Raw genomic sequence first — 21,245 nt, 5'->3', positions numbered from 1 at the left:
CTTTTTGAATACCGTGCTGCCCTTCCTAGTCAGCAGGAGCAAGGCTGGGACATAAGAAGTACCTTCCTATACCTACAGAGGTTCCCTAAAGAGCTTAGAATCTTTTTTTTTTTTTGGTTCTTTTTTTCGGAGCTGGGGACCGAACCCAGGGCCTTGTGCTTCCTAGGCAAGCGCTCTACCACTGAGCTAAATCCCCAACCCCAAGAGCTTAGAATCTTATGGTATCCCTTACACTCCAGGTCAGAGGGGCCTGAAGGCAGGCAGAGGATCCTACCCTGGCCCCCAGCACAGTTGGTTATACATACCTGGAACCTTGGCCTTGACTCCTGTGCCAGTGGGAACTCCAGGGAGCACTCCCACACCAGGGAACCGAGCTCCTGAGTGGCAAAGACATGGGTGACAAGTAAGGGAAGGGAAACTCTACTTGGCACCTGCTACCAACATCAGGCCTATTGACCAATCTATTTCAGTGCTGATGGCCAATCACAGGCATGACTCACAGGGCAAGTAAAATAAGGACCAGTTTGTGGGATTTTCTTCTTTTATGTGACTCAAGCTCAGAGAATTTGAATTATTAATTAATTAATGGTGCTGCTGTGAATTGAATTTAGAGTCCCAAATATGCATCAACTCACCATTGGGGGATTCTAGGCAGGTGCTCTACCACTGAGCCACGCCCCCAGCCCCTCACTGGGGGATTCTAGGTAGGGGCTCTACCACTGAGCCACGCCCATAATGCTTTTCTTACTTTTGAGACAGAATCTGACTAAGCTACCCAGGCTAGACTTGAACCCTTGATTCATCTATCTCAGCCTTCCAAGTGCTTGTGCCACTAGGCCTGGCTGGAAAATCTGAGTTTTAATCCTAACTCAACTGAGTATGAGCTTAGCCTTGGTCGACCTTAACTGTAAGTTAAGTTATAGAGTCATTGTGGCCACACTTAGGAGACAAGGCACCTTGGATGTGTCTGATTGCAGAAGCAGGATCAGGTCTAGTTAATACTTGGATGGGAGGAAGCGTAGAGAGGCACAGCTCAGTGTGATGTGTTTCATAGTGGCTACCCTATGACTCTCTGCAGACTCTCCCTCCTCTCTTGCCTCCCCTGGGGCTTGGCTGCCTCAACCAGGAAGGAAGGGGGTGCTCTGTCAGCAAATCCCCGAATCTGGGCTTTTGGGGGATTTCAGGAACCTTGTTGGGTGGGGAGGAAGGTTCTGGCAGGGAAAGAAGTAAGGGTCAGTTCTTAGGGGGTCTTCTGTAGGGCAGACTTTCTGGGCGTGCCTACTCCTGGTGACTCAGGGCTTTTGGGAAAAAGCTGGCTACACTAGGGACTCCATCTGTCCTCGGAGGATTGGCTTTAGGCTGTGAGGAGAGTGCTGGCCTGGGGTGAGGGACTGGGCGAGGCTGGGGAAAGCTGACCTTTGTTGCCAAGGACCCAATGTCCATTAAGTTGAACTTGGACACTTAGGGAAACAGCCACTGGCCTCAGCCGGCCTCAGCTTTAGGAGGAGGGAGAGGAGAGGGTACCAGTGAGAGGGTATATCCCCAACTCCTCTCTCTGTCTCTGTCTCTGTCTCTCTCTCTCTCTCTCTCTCTCTCTGTCTCTCTCTGTCTCTCTGTCTCTGTCTCTCTGTCTCTGTCTCTCTCTCTCTCCTCATTCACTCCCTCTCTCTCTTTCTTTCTTTGTTTGTTTCTTTCTTTCTCCTTTGTTTCTTTCTTTGTTTTTCTTTGTTTCTTTCTTTTTTTCTCCTTTGTTTCTTTCTTTCTTTGTTTCTTTCTTTGTTTGTTTCTTTCTTTCTAAGACAGAGGTTTCATGTAGTTTAGGCTGGCCTAAAACTTGTTAAATAGCCAAGGATGACCCTGAACTCCGGATCCTTCTGTCTTTACCTCCCAAGTGCTAGGTTACACGAGTGTATCCCTAAGTCTGGCTTATGAGGTGCTGGGGATGGAGCCCAGGGCTTCATGTATGCTAAATAAGTGCTCTGCCAACTGAAATACATCCCCAACCTACTCTTTAAAAAATTATTTTAATTTTATGTGTGTGGGTGTTTTGCTTGCATGTCTGTCTGTCTGTCCACTGCATGCATGCCCGGTGCTCTTAGAGGATAGACGAATTCTAGATGGTTGTGAGCCTCCACGTGGGTACTAGGAATTGAAGGAATTGAACCCAGGTCCTCCGGAAGAACAGTCTGTGTTCTTAACCACTGAGCCATCTTTTTAGCCCCACTCTGTGTGCTCGTTCTTGTTTTTTGAAATAAGGGCTCATTTTGTATCTCAGGCTGGCCTTGAGCTTAAGCTCTGTATGCCTGAGCCTTCAAAGTGCTGGGGTTAAAGGCAATGTACCACTGGGTTTATGTGATGTTGGAGATGGAACCCACGCTAGGTAGGCACTCTACCAACTGAGTTATGTCCCAGCCGGTCCTTCTTGTCCTCACCTGTTCCTGGGAGCACTCCGCCTGGGTATACACCTGGAAGACCGACACCTGCAGGCAAAAGAACAAGCAACCTTAGCAGAGGTTCTGTCACGGCACCAGACCTCGGCAACAGCTATCCTAGGCCTGGAAGCCACTGTCCCCACTGGGATGGCTAGGGATAGACAGAGCATGCCCGCAGCACTCTCTGTTCTGTGTTAGAGAGCCTGCAGCTCCTTCAGAGCACTGATTTAACTGTCTTCTGGAGCCCAGAGCCTGTTTACACAGCCTAGTCAGCCCACCTCAAGTCTAAAGGGTTCCAGATGCTTGTCTTTTCTTTAACCTGAGGTCACTTCCTAAAGAGTGCGGGGCCAAATGAGCACCAGATGGGGGAGCCTCAGGATGTTGGGCTCACCTCCAGCTCTACCGGGAACAGCTGTGGGCCGTCCTGTTCTGACTCAACATTTAAAAACCTCAGTTTCCCCATCTGTGATCCAGAGCCTGTCTGTGAGGTCTCTCTTTTTTGCTCCAAGAGCATAGAAATTTCTAGATGTCAGGTCAAGTCACTTAGCCCCTTGCTCAATCACAGGTCTGTTGCTTCAGACCCGGCATGCAGTCCTTTCATCCTCCAGTGTGTTGGAGAGGGGAGGGTTCTGACCTCCACTGACTCCTTGACTTCTGACCTCTCCCTGACTTCTAACCTCTAACCCTCCCCAGATTCTGCACTGACCAGGAACTTTCCCAGGCTTTCCTCCGGCTCCGACTCCAGCTCCAAGTTGAGGCACCACAGCACCTGAACAGAAGGGATCCTAGAGTTGAGCTTACCCAGCCCCCCTGGCCCCACCTTCACTCACTCATGGCCAGCCACCATACCTGTTGAGACTCCTAAGCCACCGATGCCACCAATACCACCGACAGCCCCAGGAACTCCGCCAACTCCAACAGCCCCAGGAACTCCACCAACGCCAACAGCCCCAGGAACTCCACCAACGCCAACACCCCCTGGAACTCCGCCAATGCCTCCAAGCCCAGCCCCTGCATAGCCAGAAGCAGGGAAGTTCAGGGTCAGACAAGAACTGTGTATTGAGGGACAGGTAGGTGTTAGGGTCCGGTCCAGTCACTAAGTCACTTCAAGATTGGGCATAATTAGCCTCCCTCATTATCTCCCCGGGGAGGAGGATTCTCTACCCCACCTCCCACTTTATCTCCTGGGTCTGGATGTCTTGGAAAGCCAGAGGGCCACTCACCAGCTTTGGCTGCGGCTTTATAAGCTGCTGCAGCCCCTGCTCCTCCCCCAGGCACCAGAACACCACCTGGCCTTGAAGCATAGGAGAGACCTGAGGAGGAGAGTGTATGTGTAGTGCTGAACTGCCATGCTCGGTGGGATTTGCTGAGCCTTAGCCCAGCCTGGACCCCTTCACTCAGGAAGGGCAGTCGAGATTCTGTGTCCTCCGAAGGTGTTTATTGTCACATGCTGGCCCCTGCTCACCAGGATGGGAACATGGGTTAGAGCAGTGGCTCTCAACTTGTGGGTCTCGGCCCCTTTCCGGGGGAGGGGGGAGGGGGTTGAACAACCCTTTCAATAGGGATTACCAAAGACATCGGAAAACCTGGATCATTACGTTACGATTCACAACAGCAGCAAAATTACAGTTCTGAAGTAGCGATGGAAATGATTTTATGGTTGGGGGGGGCGGGTCACCACACCATGAGGAACTGTATTAAAGGCTCACAGCGTTAGGAAGGTTGAGAACCACTGCGTTTGTGTATGCCTAACAAAACTATTCAGCCTGACAGAACTACGTGAATCTTTTAGTTTTTGAGACAAAGTCTGGATCTATACAGGCTGGGCTGGAAATCACTATGGAGCTGAGGCTAACCTTGAACCCCTTCTTCTTCTACCTACCGAGTAGTGGGTTCCCAGGCACTTCAGTGCTGGGGATGGAAGCCAGAAGAGGCAGGTTTTTATATCAGTATCTATACCTACACCTATACCTATATATATACCATCTATACCTATATCTATATCTGCATATGTATGTATATATGCATGCATGCATTTGAGACACAGTCTCGCTATAAAACTTTAGCTGAACTGAAACTCGCTATGCAGACCAGGTGGACCTTGAACTCACAGAGCTCTCTCTGCCTCTTCTCCTGAGTGCTAAGATGGTATCCACTCCCATGCCCAGCCTCAACATTTCGTCTTTTGAGACAAAGTCTATATGGCCAGGTTGGTCTGGAACTTCCTAGGTAGCCCAGGTTGGCCTCGAACCTCATATTTTTATGCCTTACACCCAGACACTGGTATTCCAGGCATGGACCACCACCACTTATGGTTCCCAAATGGCACCTGTGCCTTTTCTGGTGGTCAGATCCACTCCCAGGTGCGCCCCTGAGAGATGTTTTTATCTCGACTCATCTCTCTTTTACAACTGTCCCCTGGGTAGCTTCTTAGGGACAGCTGACAGTGGTGTCATCCTTCACTCATGTCGTCACCAACACTTGGCTTAAACGCTGGGCCCTGCCTGTTGTTTATCCCAGGCAGATACCCTAGGCTGGGCTTAGCAGCTGACACCGTGCTCAGGGGTTCATACTAACCTGCCCCGGGGCCAGCACCCCCAAGTCCTCCAGGACCTGTTGAAAGAGAGAGAGACAAAGAGAAAGAGGTGTGTGGGTTTCCTGTCTGGGCTCTTTCTGAGAAGGGCGTCATCAGAAGTGAGAGCCTAGGCTGCCCCACTCTGTCTTCGGTACTGCGGTGGAGAGCATATGACCCTGGTAAATCTGCAGCCACCAGATAAATCCTCTAGGCAGAGCTGACATAGTTGCCTCTAACAAGAACGCTTAGCCTGTGTCTCCCAGGAGGCCTGGCAGCTGCCAGCGCCCAGTTGGCTTTCTGTAATGGCAGACGTTATCTGCAGGCAAGCCCTCATTCCTCCCAGGCCAGCCTTGCTCCTCAGTAGCTATCACCCTAGGCATCTTCTCTGTCCTGATGCAAACCCCTCCCCTCCCCCTCCCTTTGTAAGTGTCCACCCCTGCTCCACTGGTCCTGCTTTTTGTTTTCTGAGACAGCGTCTCATGTAGCCCAGGCTTGACTCAAACCCACTGTGTGTATGAGGGTGATCTTGACCTTCTGATCCTCCAGCCTGTGCTTCCCAAATGCTGGGATTCCAACATTACCAGAAAGTCTCGTTTACATGGGACTGGGGCTGGAACTAAGGGCTTCATGCATGCTAGGTAAGGGATCTATGAACTGCGTCACCTCTACCGCCCTGAACCTCCTTTCTGTACAACGTCTACCTTCCCTTCTGTCGGGAATCCTTGCTAAGACCCATGGGGAGCCAAATGGGTCCCTCTGGCTCTCTTCTTTCCACATCTGGGGCGGATCATCCCTTCTCCTCCTCCAGGAGACATTCCATGTCCTCGGCCTTGACCGATGGGCCCAGTTAGGTTGGAGTTTTGGAGGTTTGCCTTGGCAGGTTTGTTTCCAATTATGGGAAAAATATCTTGCCAGCACCAGCGCTGGCTGTGGGGTCTAGAGTTGTAGGGCAAAGTCCTCTCAGGGATCCCACAAGCATAGAGTCTGCTGAGCCCTGAGGAGGGGTTCTCCCTGGCTTTCCCTGGATATCATCTTCCTTATGACCAACCTGCCCGACTCATCCTCTGTGTGAGGGCGGAGCATGTAGCCCCGGACATACATCAGTCGCCAAGAGTGCGCCAAAGTCTTGGGTTCCATCCCCAGTACCGTAGTGCATATGTATTCAAGATGGAGGGGACTGAGGCTGCTTGAATTAATAAGTTCCTGGTCTCACCTCCCTGTCCCTCCAAAGTTCTGTCAATAGCTCCTTTAGAGCCAGTCCTGTTTCCTGTGCTTATAGAGGACAAGGGACATGCTCAGCTCTTCCCCGTCCAATGGAGGGGCTGAGAGACCCAGACTGGACAGGAAGTAAAGGGATGGGGTAGAGTTTGAGGGCCAGCCTGGTCTCTGCTGTTGTTTGCTTTTTATGAAGTCTTTTGGACTCACCTACTCCAAACGCTCCCAGAAGTCCGGCACCTGGAGGAGGGAGAGGGGGTTAAGAGTTGGATCACAGCTGGGAGTCCCAGGCCCTTACTAGTCTATCTGCTTCCTTTTGGAGTCAGAAAGTTCTTGTTTTGTTGCCCCTTCCCTTGGTCACCTTCCTTTCTTTGAGCCCCAGTTTCCCCATTTTTATTATTCTTTAAAAAATATCTCCCTTTAAAAAAGTTCTCTCTCTCTCTCTCTCTCTCTCTCTCTCTCTCTCTCTCTCTCTCTCTCTCTCTCTCTCTCTCTTTCACTTTTTGAGACAGGGTTTCTCTGTGTAGCCCTGGCCAGCCTGGAACTTGCTCTGTAGACCAGGCTAGACTTGAACTCAGATATCCACCTGCCTTCGCCTTCCAAGTGCTGAGATTAAAGGCATGTGTCATCATGCATGGCTATTTCTACTTTTTAAAATTATATATATTTGTGTGTGTGTGTGTGTGCATGCACACATGTGTGTGCACATGTGTATAGGCACCTACAGAGGCCAGAGGAGTCAGATCCCCTGAAGCTGAGTTCCTGGCCACTCTCAGCTGCCTGGTGTGGGTGCTGGGAACGGAACCTGGGTCCTCTGTAAGAGTAGTATGTGCTCTTGATCACTGAGCCATTTCTCTAGTCAAATGAAAAAAAATTATAGAGTTATATTTTGTATGTACGAAGGCTTTGCCTGCATGTATGTGTGTGCACCATGTGTGTGTCTGGTGCTGGTGGTGGCCAGTAAAGGGAGTCTAATTCCCTGGAACTGGAGTTACAAGTGAACCAATCCTCCTGTGCATGCTGGGGACTGAACCCTAGTCCCCTGCAAGATCAAGTGTTCTTAATTGCTGAGCCATCTCTCCTGCCCCCTACATTGCTTTTTGAGACAGGGTTTCATGTAGCTCTCACTGGCTTTAAATTCAGTGCGAAGCTCGGTATGGCCTTGAACTCCTGGTCCTCTGGTCTTTCTCTCCTGATTGCTAAGATCACAGGCACGAGCCTCCATGCTGTCTTATGTGGTTCTGGGGATGGGATCCAGGATGGAATCTGTACGTGCTAGGAACATGTTCTACCAACCAAGCCACAAACCCAGCCTTTAAATTTTATTTCTTCTTTTTTTTATTTTTTTATTTTTGAGAAAAGGTCTAATTATGTAACCCTGGCTGGACTGCAACTCGCTAAGCAGCCCAGGCTGGCCTTGAATTTATAAACACCAGCTTGTCTCTGCCTCCCAAGTGCTAACATGTCTGGTTGTCCCTATGACTTAAGATCTCACTGAGTAATTGAGGCTGGCCTTGAACAGACTGGTGGTTTTCCTGCCTCAGTTTCCACAATATTTAATTCACTTTCTAGCCCAGGTTAATTTTAAACTTATCTGCTGGCCTCTTGAATGCTAGGGTAACAGGCTTGTGCCACTGTGCTCGGCTAATACACCCATTTATTTATAGCTTCCATGATCCCTACCTTCCTGGGGCCACTGAGCTTGCGAGCAGGTAGCACCTACTGTGTGCAACCTGCCAGGGTATCCCATGGGTACTCATCCCAGCTCCTTCCTGTGCTTGCCCATACTCCTTGTCTGCAGTGGCTGGCTGGCCTGCTGGCCTCCAGCTGGTGCTCTGGGTGTGGGCAGTGCTGGCTCCCAGCTGCCTGGTCCCCCACTGAGAGCTCAGGCAGGGAGGGGCCAGCCAGCCTGCAGCACCCACATGGAGGAATAGCTGCCAAGCCACCCACCCCCTCCCCCTGGGGATTAATTGTTCCCAAACACGATCTGTATAATGCCTGCACCCCATCCCATCCTGCCTGGGCAGGCCCGGATGTCAGGAGGTGGGGACCTTCATTGGGTTATTCATGGTGGCCTAGCCAAGCCTGTTACATCCTTCAGTCTATCCCGAGGCTAAAAGATAACCTTAGGAGCTGTACCTAGTAGAATATGCCTATCATTTTAACTACTCAAGTTGAGGCAGGAGGATCAAAATGTCAAGGCTTGTCTGGGCTATGTAGTTCAAGGTCAGCCTGGAAAAGTTAGTGAGACCCTCATTCAAAGTACGAAAAAGGATGGCTCAGTGGGCGAAGGCACTTGCCACTAAGCCCGGCAACATGAGTCCAGTTGTTGGGACCTAAATGGTGGAGGAAGAGAATCAATGCTCAGGGGGGTTGGGGATTTAGCTCAGTGGTAAAGCGCTTGCCTAGCAAGCACAAAGCCCTGGGTTCGGTCCCCAGCTCCGAAAAAAAAAAGTTAATGTTAATTATAGAGAATCAATGCTCAAAAGTTGTCCTCTGACCTCTACAGGCACACTGTGGTGCATGCATACCAGACCCATAACAAATAAATGTATAAACAATGGTTCAGTGATAGAGTGCTTGCCTAATACAGAAGCCTGAGTTCCATCCTTGGCACCACAAGGAGAATTAACAGCAAGCCATGGAGTCTCCAGGCTTTAAAAAACTCCCAACCCCTAGGACCTAGCTTGCCCACATGCCCTGTCCTCTTCCTCCCTTGCTGGCCCTGGTCCTGAAGTTTCACAACTCTCATAGGCTTCAGTGAAGGGGAATCTGCTCCTCACACATTCATTAGTAGTTGGATCATCTGTCATCAGGATTTTGTAAGAGCAGTTAGACATCTAAACTGTCCAGGAGCATGTGACTTTGCAGCCAGGGTGGCAGGCACTGGGTGGGGATGCATGTGCCACATAGAGAGCATCACACATCGGGGAGGGGCATCAATAGAACTATAATGAAGGTGTGTGTGTTTGTATGTGTGTGTGTGTGTGTGTGTGTGTGTGTGTGTGTGTGTGTGTTAGGGATGATAGAACACAGGGTTTCCAACATGCTACTCAAATGCTCTACTACTGAGCTATGCATGCTCCTGGCCACTCACTAAGGGATTGTAGGGGCTCTACCAATGAGCCACGACCCCAGCCCCTCACTGGGGGATTCTAGGCAGGGGCTCTACCACTGAGCCACGCCCCCAGCCCCTCACTGGGGGATTCTAGGCAGGGGCTGAACCACTGAGCCATGCTCCAACCCCTCATTGCAGTGGGGGAGGGGTTCTAGGGAGGAGCTCTACCATGGAGCCACGCCCCAACTCTTCGCTGGGGTATTCTGGGTAGGAGTTCTAACCTTGAACTGCACCCTCAGTATTCTTTCTACTTTTTATTCTGTGACAGGGTCTTCCTAACCATCTGAGGCTGACCTTTCTCACTCAGAACCCTCTGTCTCAGCCTTTTCAGTGGCTAAGATTACAGGTACATGCCACCAGCCCATGGCCTCTACCCGCTTCTTAACCAATAGTATTCCCTTGACAGACACCCTTGCCACCACTCAGAGCTGAGAGTGACTCCTGCTGGCAGATTCCAGTACTATTGGTAAAACAGAGCCATGATTTTTTTTTAAAACTAGAAAACTCCATGGCATGGTCTGGACCCAATTGGAAGAATTCTGGGAACAGGCAGGGAGAGCATCTGGGGTCACTGTTAGGTCCATCTTAGAGTCAAGCTCACATCTGAGTCAGAAGTCAAACGTCTAGATATACTGGTTGAGGCCTTCCATTCTAAGTGCTGCTTTTCAGGAGCCCTGAGGACTCAGGCTTTGCTATGCCTGAAGCATCGGGAGTGGTCCTGGGGCTGTGAACAGAGGGCAGTGAGCAGGAAGCTGGCACAGTGGGCCCATGCAGGACACAGGCTATTGCACTACCGTCAATCTCCTGTTGTTGGACACCTTGGGGACTCGACTCTAGCTTGTGATACCTGGGGGCTTTTGCCGCCATTAGCTCCCTTCTTTTGCCTCCCTTACCAGGCATGGCTCTGGGATTCTTGCCCTCCCCATCTCAGAGCCTTCACTCGATGGATCTTACCTGGCTTAGGCGGTTTTCCTCCAGGTCCCAGAGCTGCAGAGGGAAGAGATGGTGAAGGGCAGGGAGGAGGTGAGCCACATTTCTCCCCACTGCAGCCCCGCTTTTCTTTGGTATCAGGGTCTCAGCATAGTTCAGGCGGCCTCCAATTCACGATATTGCTAAGAATGACTTTGAACTCCTAAGCTTCTTGCTTTGACCTCCCAAGTTTCGGTATCATAGGCACATACCCACTTCCATTGCTTAGTACTTATCCATCTCTTAACCCTGCCCCCTCCCCAGTAGAAGGCGAGGGCTGCACGTGGGCCTCTTTCCTAAGGGCTAAATTTGTCCAGTTGTCCTCCTGCTTAGACATGGAGCCTCAGGGAGCCCAGCTCTCCCACTGGATTTTTGGTGGAATGGCAGTTCTCTGTTTGTTTGTTTGTTTGTTTGTTTTTTTTCTTTTCTTTTTTTTCGGAGCTGGGGACCAAACCCAGGGCCTTGCGCTTGCTAGGCAAGCGCTCTACCACTGAGCTAAATCCCCAACCCTCTCTGTTTGTTTTGTTCTAAGCCCATGTCTCACGTAGCTCAGGCTGGTCTTGAACTTGCTACGTAGTCAAGGATAACTTTGAACTCTTGGTCTCCAAGCTTCTACTTTCTACGTGCTGGGTTATAGATACACACCAATGTCTCCAGCCATTTCTCAAGGTTTTTTTTTTTTTTCTTTTTCCCTCCAGAAGAAGTTAATCTCCATCCAGAAGGAATGTTGGGGAGGAGATCGTAGAAATATAAAAGTAGGAAGGGGCCAGGAGGAAAACCAACAAGGGTAGAGGGTCCTAAAAGGGCTGCCAGTGTCTCTTTCCCAGGGGTGAAATCCGTATAAACAAGAACCCTTTGGTTGCTGAGATCTCAACATGTCTAATGATGTGTTGGGGGAGGGGTCATGGTGGTACCCAGATCCTTCCGTTGAGGAATCTAAGGTTAGTTTCTGAGCTTACCTCCTCCTCCCAGGCCTCCTCCGATACCAGCTCCTGTTGTGTGTGTTGAAAGGGAAGGAGGGAGGGAGAGAGGGAGAGAGAAAGGAAGGAAGGAAGGAAGGAAGGAAGGAAGGAAGGAAGGAAGGAAGGAGAGAGAGAGATATCAAAGATCAGCATCCTTCTATACAAGCCACACCCCTCTCCCCACTGCCAAATTCTAGTTGACTTTGGCCAAGTCAACCTCTGTGACCCTCAGTCTCCTTTTCTGTCTTACTGGCTCAACAGTCTTGTGTCTGTTTGTCCTAGGGTGGAGCTTGAGAATCTTCAGACTTCACGTTACTTATTTTTCTCCCCATTTTTCATGTGTGTGTGTCTCGTATGCATGCACATAAAAATGCATGTGTGCATGCACACCCACACATATACACATACATGTGCACATGGAGGCCCAAAGCTGATGTCTAGAATCATCCCCCATCGTTCTTCCACCTTATTCATTGAGGCAGGATGTCTCAATCAAACCCAGAGCTCACTGATGTGGCTAGTCTTGCTGGCTAGCTCGCTCAGTATGATAGGCATTCACCACAGCGCCCAGTTTGTATGATGCTGGGGATGGAACTCAGGGCTTCATACATGCTATGCAAACACTCCCCCAGCTGAACCTAGTTGTTCCGTTTCTCTTTTCTCAGTTATTTGCCTCTAGTGGATTGCCAGGAGTGGGATTAATGTTCCGAGGACTGTGAACCTTCTGGTGACAGGAATGTGTGAAGGCGCCAGGCTCCTGACAGCAGAGATTATGCTCCATCTTGTATGATATTTATGCTTTTAAGAGCTGTTCTATCAACAGCTCTCCTTAGAATGGAGACTGGGTCTTGCTATGCAGCTCAAGCTGGCTTCGAACTCTTGACTTTCTATGCCTGCCTTCACATCTAGCTCTGTAATTTGCATAATTTATTGTGTGTTTGTTTGTTTTTCGGGCAGGGTCTCACACAGCCCGGGCTGGCCTGAGCTCTCTCTATAGCCAAGGATGGACCTTGAATATCTGTCCCTTTGCCCATACCTCCTGTGTGCTAGGATTGCAAGCCTGCACCACTGTACCTGATTTATGCAGTGTTGGGGATGGGACCCAGGGTTTCACACATGCTGGGCAAACACTTTAGTAATTGAGCCACATTCTCAGACTGGTTAACTGCTTCAGAGAGTGGGCCTGACTTGCAGAAATTTAAGTGTTATAACTTCTCTGGCCCATGAAATAGCTCAGTGGGCAAAGACACTTGCTGCCAAGTCTGACAGTTTGAGTTCCTTTCCAGGACCCACATGGCGGAAGGAAGGATCTGATTCCCAGAGCTTGTCCTCTGGAGCTGGGCATGATGGTGCATGCTTTTAATTCCAGCATTCTAGAGGCAGAGGCAGAGGCAGGTGGATCTCTATGAGTTCCTAGCCAGCCAAGGATAGATATATAGTAAGACTGTCTCAACAAACAAAACAAATTAAAAAGAAAGAACTAAATAAAAATGTTGTCCTCTGACCTCCACATACAAGCCTTAAAAATACATGTAATAGGAATGTTTAAAAATAGTCTATCTCATGAACGGTCCATCTGTTATATATAGGTGCATGGAAAGTTTATGTATATTACCTGGATAATAGACTCCACCGGGAACTCCACCAGGAAGTCCGCCAGGAACTCCACCAGGCACAGCTCCTGGAACCCCTAAAAGGAGGAAAGTAGATTCTTTGGTTAGTCAGGCTTACCAAACAGGCTTTAATGAAGGTATTGATAATGATTGTGGTATTATTTGTCTATAATGTCTTTGGCCAAACAACTGTCATTTACATTTTTTTGTTCCTTCTGTGTTAGCAAGCACTCCACCACTGAGCCACGCCCCCAGCCCCTCACTGGGGGATTCTAGGCAGGGGCTCTACCACTGAGCCACGCCCCCAGTCCCTCACTGGGGGATTCTAGGCAGGGGCTCTACCACTGAGCCACGCCCCCAGCCCCTCACTGGGGGATTCTAGGCAGGAGCTCTCCCACTAGCCATGCCCCCAGCCCCTCCCTGGGGGATTCTAGGCAGGTGCCCTACCTCGTGGGGGATTCTAGAAAGACTTTCTATCAGTGAATCATGCCCCAGTTCTTGGTTTACTGAGACAAGGTCTCACTATGTAGTTCAGACTGGTCATGACCTTGTGAACATCCCCTACTCCCCACTGCACACACCAGATTCCCGAATAGCTGGGATCATGGGCATGAACCTGTCTTTGCATTTTTTCGCTCTTCTCAAAGCATCTCAATGAAGTCAGAAGGGCACAAATTCTGAATGTAGGTCCAGCACGCTTGAAATCAGGCCCAGAGAGGTTAAGGGAAGTGGCTGGGGCCACACAGCTGGATAAACAGGAAGCCTGGAATGAACCCAGGCTACTTCTCTGGGCAGGAGGTTTAACACTGTTGCAGAGAGGGGCCCCTGCCTGTGGCTGTGGCTGGTCTCTGGCCAAGGGCCTCTACTTACCTGTTTTGCCCACTGATTCTCTCAGAGCTGGGCAGCCTGGCTGGAGCCAGTTCTAAGAGGGCAGGCTGGGTCATCAGTGACACAGTTAGCAGATACAGCTTCACCCTGGCATCAGCCATTCTCACTCTGATAGGGTAGTGTGAGGAGATTTGTGTCCTAGGCCCCTGGGCAGTTTTCTTTGGGTGGGGTTCCGCTCATCTGACTTAGGGCTGTTTTGGGAGGTGCCAGGGACTGGAGGGGGTGGGAACACCAGGAATGAAAAAAATCAAATAGTTTCCCTAAGTAACGGTTCACTCCAAGCCAAGGTCACGAGTTCAGTCCCCAGGGATCAGTCAAAGCTCTCATTGGAGAATATTACAGATGCTGGCCCCGAGCTGTTGTCATGGCAACGAATAGAGAATCCTATATTGAATCGTGACCTCTAACCTCTACAAGTCACCTTGTCGCTATGGCCCAGCTCTGTCTCGCTGAAGGAAGCCTGAGAGTCACATGGTGGAGGGACATAAGGTGGGTGTGAGGCAGTCACGTAGCTTTGCAGTGATTCCGAGGAGACCTCTTAGCCAGATGTCTGTGTGTCTGGCCTCAGAGACTCAGTGACAATACACAGCTGGGCCTGCCTGGTCACTGGGCCTCGTCAGCCCAGCAGGGTTGGGAACGTCTGGCTGCCATGGGCAGATTGTACTAAAGTCCTGGCGCCACCACCTCCTGGGGTCTGTGCCCCATCCCGGCCTGACCCTCTAGAGATTGCGTGTCAGGCCCGCATGGTCTGAGCAATCTGTTCAGGGATTGGGGAACTCAGGGAGGGGTGAGTCTGCAGGAAATAACCCTTCTAGTGTTATCCCGAGCTGCTAAACACACATGGTCCCCCACGCCTTTGATGCTCCGCCTGGCTCTGGCCTCCAGCTCTGAGCTTCATGCTTACACAGAGAACCCGTGCTTTCTCCCTTCCGTCCTTTCTCCACATCCTTTCCTGCTCTCTCTGTCCTCCAGCCCAAGAGCTGTCTGCTGGGAATGACACGGTGGCTCTGAAGAGTGAGGGCACCCAGGACAGAGCCCTCTGGCTTCTGTCCTCGCTCCTCACCAGCTGCGTGATCTCAGGCAAGAAACTCAATCTCCTCCTCAGTGCCGGGATTACAGGCCTCCGCCACCCCACCAGGTTTATTCCTGTGCTGGGAATAAAACCCAGGGCTTTGTGCTTGCTAGGCACGCACCCTGCCAACGGAGTCGCAACCCCAGCCAAGCCCCCCCCCCCCGCTTCACAATGTAGGGGTGATGTTCACTGCCTCTTGTATGGGCCGCACGCATTCAAACAGAAGAGGACAGATCTAGTCACACCCGGCACAGAGAGTAATTGTCAAAAGAAAGTGCTGGTGACTTGGGTCCTGTTTTCTCTCAGTGCTTGGCTAGGGCCATGTATACAATAGGTACTTAATAAACGATGAGTGAGGGAGACAGAGGGATCGTGTCCCTCTCAAGGCCTCCGGGGACAGCTTGCTGAACCCCACTTCCTCTCTCTTGGAGTCCTGCTCTTCGATATACCCCCTGTGGCTAGGCTCCTTCCTGAGGAAGCTTCCGGTAACTAGGCTCAGTCCTGAGGAAACTGTTACCTCCCCCTGCTGTCGGCGGCCATGCTTCCTAGCCTAGTAACAGTGGTCCACCTCCACACCCAACCCAGGACGCGACAGATACTGGAATGCTGTTTTGAGGCAGAATCTCACTGTGTAGCCCAAGCTGGTTTTGAACACGAGATTCTCTAGTCTCCTCAGCCACTAAGGGTGCTGGCACGGCATGGGTACCAGCTTGAGTTTTTGATTCCTGTTTTCCACTGAGAACTGGGGAAGGCTGAGTACCTGCCGTTACCTTGGACGCCAAGCCTGACCTCTTGAGTTCAACCCCCCAGAACCCACATGGTGGAGCGGAAGAGCTCACTCCCCATAGCTGTCCTCTGACCCCGCCCCACCGCGCTACATACACAACGGATGTACAAAGAAGAGCAGACTCTGTGGCTAGGACGTGATGACACATGACCGTAATCCCAGTGCTCAGAGGTGGAGACAGGGGGATTGTGAGTTTGAGGTCATGCTGCACTTCATAGGCAGTGCAAGGCCAGCCTGGGCTACATAGAGGGAGTTCAAGGCTTTGCTGGGCTACATAGGGAGGCTCAGGCTAGCCTGTGCAATACAGCAAGCCCCTTGTCTCAAAACCATACACTGCTCATGGAGGCCTCCTCCCCAGGGTCCCCCTTCCCGCCCTCTCTCTGGGTTCCAGCAGGGTCTCCTACCGAGAACACGAGAACACGCTCACCTCCCTCCAAATCCTTCCCTTCTCCAAGGCTGTGCTGCAGACTTCCGTCCTGCCTTCTCCCCGCCCGCCCGCCACGGCTCCTCCTGCCGTCAGTGCTCAGCCGGCCACAAGCAGCTGGCTTGGAACACACTTGTGTCTTGTTTTATGTGGGTCTGGCTCATTCCTCTGGCTAGCCTGGGGCGGATCTTGTCTCTCACATGTGAGGATCATGACCTTAGACTTGTAGGGATCAGAACAGTCCTCTGGCTGGGGCTAGAACCCCCGAAAACATCCTTTAATTCCCTGCCTGTAAGCCCTCTGGAATGGGAGACTCATCAGCCCTCATTTCGTCTGTGTGGTCTCCACAGGGCTTGCTTTCTCCTGGTTGGCAGCCTATTTCTTCTCAGTCTCTCGGGTTGTTTTCTCTGTTTTGCCTTCCTCACTTCCTTTCCCTTCCCTTCCCCTCCCCTCCCCTCCTTTCCCCCAACTCTCCTCCCTGTCTCTCCTCTCCCCTCCTTTCCCCTCTTCTCCTCTAACTCCCCTCCCCTCCCCTCTCCTAACTCCTACCCTTCCCTCCTCTTGTCTTCTTTTTCCTTTGCAACACAGGGTCTTTCTTGGTAGCCCAGGCTAGCCCCTTGAACTCTCTATGTAGCTCAGGCTGGATTTGTCCTGCTAATTACAGGCCTGTATCCCCATGTCCAGTTGAACTTAACTTCTCTCTTAGGGGGAACCTCAGATATGTTCAGATTCTCTGGGGTACCCTCCCTGAGACCTCTCCCCTTCTGTCACCTGTTTATGCACCATCCGCCTCTGACAGAGCGAATCAAGCCTGAGAAACTGGGCTGAGAGGTCAGAAGTGGCGATGAGCACTGATAATCCCAGCACTTGGGAGGCACAGGCAGGGGGATTGCTGCAAGTATGAGAGGCCAATATGTCCTACATATCATGTTCTAGGCCAGCCAAAGCTATATATTTGAGACCCTAAAACAAAGGTGTGTTTTAACCTTAGAAAATTAGAGCCACGTTCAGTGGCTCACAGCTGTGATCCCAGCATTCAGGAAGTGGAAGGATCAGAAGTTCAAGGTCTCTCTCAGCTACTTAGTGATTTCGAGACCATCTAGGGCTATATGAAACCCTGTGTCAACAAAACAAAACAAACACACAAACAAAATACAAAAAGAAAGAAAAAGAAAAAAAAATCTACCTTAGGGATTGGGCATACAGCTCAGAGGTAGAAGACTTTCCTAGAGCACCAAGGCCATGGGTTCAGTCCCCAGCACCACAAGTAAACAATAATAAATAATGAAAAAAACCTCAGACAAATCAAAGACAGGAACTAATTACAAGGAAGTATCAGCCTCTTACCACGCCGTAAGAGAATATGTCACTTTACAATTTCCCCGTCTCCTGGTCATCTCAGTGGATATATTTTTATATTATATTATCATATTATCATCTCGGCAGCAGCTATCAAGTGGCTACTGTTCCCCTTGCCCCTAACGCCTGCTGATTCTTAGGGGCTGGGCCCTAAAATGTAGGAATATTTCTTTTTTTTTCAGCCAGGGAAACCAGAGTCAGCCGGATGAGGCACCTTAGCCTGGTATCTACATTGACCTTGGATTTGCTGCCAAGAGGTTCAAAGACCACAGGGAGCGGGGCCAACGGGCCCTGGCAGGGGGCTCTGCCAAGCCAGAGCTCAGAGGGGCAGCCTGGATTGAGCAGATAAAACCTCACCGAGCTGTTTGTGGCGTGCACAGAGCAGACCGCCAGGTGCTTTTCAAAAGCCACCGCGCTCCTGTGTGTGGGTGAACTGTCCCTTGCTCCAGCAAGACACGCAGAGCGGGATCAAGGGACTAAATCTTTGGCTGTGCATCAGAGGCACCTGGGGAGCTGTTAGAGCCCAACTCCCTCAATCGAGATCCTCCACAGATCAAATAAAGGAAGACCTCGTGGGTCACACACTGACCCGGGCACCGTCATGCCCATCAGGGTGGAAATCTCCTGAGATAAACCTTCAGGGAATGAACCAGGGGAGGGATATTGAAAACATTTCTGGTGTCAGGGAGAGCACTGAACTTTTATGTCTAATGTGCCCCTCCCTTAACGGTATTTTCGAAGAAGGGGGTTCATGTAGCCCAGGCTAGCCTATAACTCACTACATAGATGATACCTTAAACTCCTGATCCTCCTGTCTCTACATCTCCAAAATGCTAAGATAGGCAAAAGACAGGCATGCTGTCATGCCTGATTTTTTTTTTCTTCCAGTGACCTTATACTTTATTTTGGTTTGAGGGTGGGTGGGTGGGGGGGCATAGAGTCCCATTACATAGCAGAGGCTGCCTTGGAACTCGCTCTGTAGCACATTTCCTGAGCCGTCGTGCCTACCTAGCTCATATAATAACCCTTTTAACATAGGGGCTGAAGCAAGCCCGAATTCAAAGGAAATGCTATTATTACCCTCATCAGAGACAAGAAACGGTTACCTGTAACATGTTCCTCTTGGGGGAGACTAGGCTCCCCTAGGACCAGACAGGTGGGGGACTAGGTATACATGACCAGTGGCCAACTCCTCCCAAAACTCTGACCTGATGACTTCAGCAGACTCTGAACAGATCTTGAAAGACATCAATTCGCTTGCCTCCTACTTGACCCCAGTGACTCTGGCCACCTGGGACAGAGCTGAGATTTCTCTTCAGGGGGAATGATGGCAGTTGAATATGGAGTGATATCACCCAGGCTACAAGGGGGAGGGGTTGTTCTGTCTTTTAAGAAAGACTCCGCCCCAGGGCTATCTCTCCCCAATATTCCTGGCATCTCCCCTACTCCATTTTTTTTTTTTTTTTTTAAATTTGGACCCGGGGTAGAAAGCCAGCTGATACCAACTTCCACGGCCGGCCTTAGCCTATCTCAGGCTCTATTTCTGTACCTTTCAAGAAAGGGGCTCGTGAAGCCCAGGCTGGCCTCGAACTCCCTATACAGCTAAGCATGACCTCGAACTCCTGACCTCTCTGCTCCCATCTCCTGAGAGCCGGGACCACAGGTGTGAGCCACTGCCTCTGGTTTATGTGGTGCTAGGGATGGAATACGGAACTCTGAGCATGCTAGAGGAGTACCGTATTAGCCAAGCCAAATCTTCTTGTAGATCTCACTCTACAGCTTAGGCTGCCCCTCCAACTTGATAGCATGGTCCGTCAGGTGTGGCTTTTCATGCCTGGCTTCAGCCTCCCTATTTGTAAAGACGAACGGTTTCTTTATGTTGAAGTAGTGTAACCATCTGGGGCGGGAGGGTCAGGTGACACTGCTCTTAACTACTGGCTTGCGGCCACTGCAGGGTCCTTCTGCTGCTACCCACAACCCTCAGTCTTGTCTGAGCCCAGGAACTCCTGTCCTACAGTGGGCTTCGAGCCCCAGCAGAGGCTCTTCCCTCCCATTCAGCCTCGGACCACAGCCCTGTCCCCCCCCGCCCTGCAGCTCCTGTCCCCAGTTCAAGTTCAGGTTCCCACGACAATGAGGTCTCTTACGGAAACCAGACCCCAGCAGATGGTTCACAGGCTCACCCATCTTTCCCCACAGCCGGATGCACCTTCCGTCTGGGAGCAGTCTCCTTCCTCTCCCATAACCTAATGTGCCTGGTCAGGACACATATCAGATGGCCAAAACGATAATTTGAGGCTCAGTGTAGCCTCTGATACTCGCCATGCCCTGTTTGTCAGGAGACGGGCACTTTCCCCAGCTCACCCCCCGGCCTGTATTCCACCTTGGCAATCCCTCGTACAGGCATGGACTCACACACGCTCACACACACAGTAACATCCTACACCTGGGCCCCAGATTTCTTCAGGATTTTTTTTTTTTTTTGAGATAGCCTGATGTAGCCCAAATGGCCTCGAACTCACTACGTAGCCAACGATGCCTTGAATTCCTGATCCTCCGATGACCATGACACAGGTATGCGTCACCACGCCCACCTAGTTTACTCAGAGGTTTGAGAATGTTTAGCATGCCCTCCATCAACGGAGACGTCCTCCCTCAACTCTCTTAGTTGTTCTTGAGATGGGGTCTGGTTGGCTTTAAACTTACATGCTGGGGCTCACAGGTGTGATCCCATCAGACAACTTCACAGTTGCCTCCCTCCACCGCCATCTGTCTAGGAATGGACGTGTGAACGGACCTTCAAACCTTTCCAGACACTCTTCTTTCAGGAACATCCTTGGCCAGAAGCTCACATCGACACCTGTGCAACATGGTCTGAAACACACACACACACACACACACACACACACACACACACACACACACACACACACACACACACACGGAATCCCAACATCTCCAAGCAAAGACAAACCAAGATTGTCTCTCTCCACAGGCTGGTAGGTACACAGGTGTGCACAGGTGTGCAAACTGCCACCACCACTGGGAAAGCACTCAGGTGACTCAGACGACCAGCCTGACTGGCGGAGTGTAGCTTTGACAGGACCCCTAACACGGAGCTGGCTCCCAAGAGGAGACAGTTCCCAGGACCCTCCCTGCCTTGAAGGGGGGGAATCTGGAGGCGAAGGCTCATCCATCTCTGGGATTCCCCATCAGTCTTGCCACCTGGTGGTCGGCAGGGTCCAGAAGGTTGTGGATAGCGTGGGACCAGCGAGGGGCAGCATGGGACCGGCGAGGGGCCCCTTACCTCCAGGCTGCGCGGGATGGAGGAGGTTGAGCAAGAGGATCAGCAAGACGCCAGGCTGCGGGACTGCCGCTGTCAGACCCGCCATCTCGGGGAGGACTGCCCCAGCCTGCTCTCTGCGCCTCGTTTTATCCCCAAAGCGTAATTGCTGCCTGGTAGGCTGCTGTGAGGAAGGAGGGAGGGAGAGGGCGGGTGGGAGGAGGGCGGGAGGAGGGGGAGCTGGGGGAGGGGGCCGCGAGGGAGGGGGCAATTACGAAAGGCCAGGCTCGCAAGCCTCCTAGCCTGAATCTGCCTGGACCATGGGTCTATTTTCCTGCACACACACACACACACACACACACACACACACACACACACACACACACACTGACGGGCGCGCGTGCACTGCTTTCCCCCCCATCGCTTTCCCGCTTTCCCTCTGTAGCTGTTTGCTTGCTCCTGGCCCTGTTCCCGCCAGAAAGTGCGAGGGGGCCTTTGCCAGGACAGCCCTCTGGAGAGGAAGCCGGAGGGAGGGCCCAGGCAGCCCAGCC

The 21,245-nt window shown here is 51.3% G+C and overlaps 1 protein-coding gene across 1 annotated transcript; it reads right to left on the bottom strand.

Moving 5' to 3' along the window:
- Nucleotides 1-234: 234 nt before the first annotated feature.
- LOC116885912 (elastin-like) lies at nucleotides 235-20,871 on the bottom strand. The gene is made up of 11 exons (XM_032887227.1): nucleotides 20,719-20,871; nucleotides 12,887-12,961; nucleotides 11,269-11,301; nucleotides 10,295-10,327; nucleotides 6,433-6,462; nucleotides 5,010-5,045; nucleotides 3,656-3,745; nucleotides 3,282-3,443; nucleotides 3,139-3,201; nucleotides 2,433-2,480; nucleotides 235-377 (listed from the first exon to the last, which is right to left on the bottom strand). Exons 1-11 carry the CDS (start codon nucleotides 20,801-20,803, stop codon nucleotides 271-273), a joined length of 762 nt encoding a protein of 253 aa, XP_032743118.1. The 5' UTR covers nucleotides 20,804-20,871; the 3' UTR covers nucleotides 235-270.
- Between the last annotated feature and the right edge of the window lie 374 nt (nucleotides 20,872-21,245).

Source organism: Rattus rattus, chromosome 16 (assembly GCF_011064425.1).
Source record: "Rattus rattus isolate New Zealand chromosome 16, Rrattus_CSIRO_v1, whole genome shotgun sequence".
NCBI classification, from domain to species: Eukaryota; Metazoa; Chordata; class Mammalia; order Rodentia; family Muridae; genus Rattus; species Rattus rattus.
The sequence above is the reverse complement of the archived record's forward strand: the minus strand, read 5'-3'. Positions and strand labels throughout refer to the sequence as shown.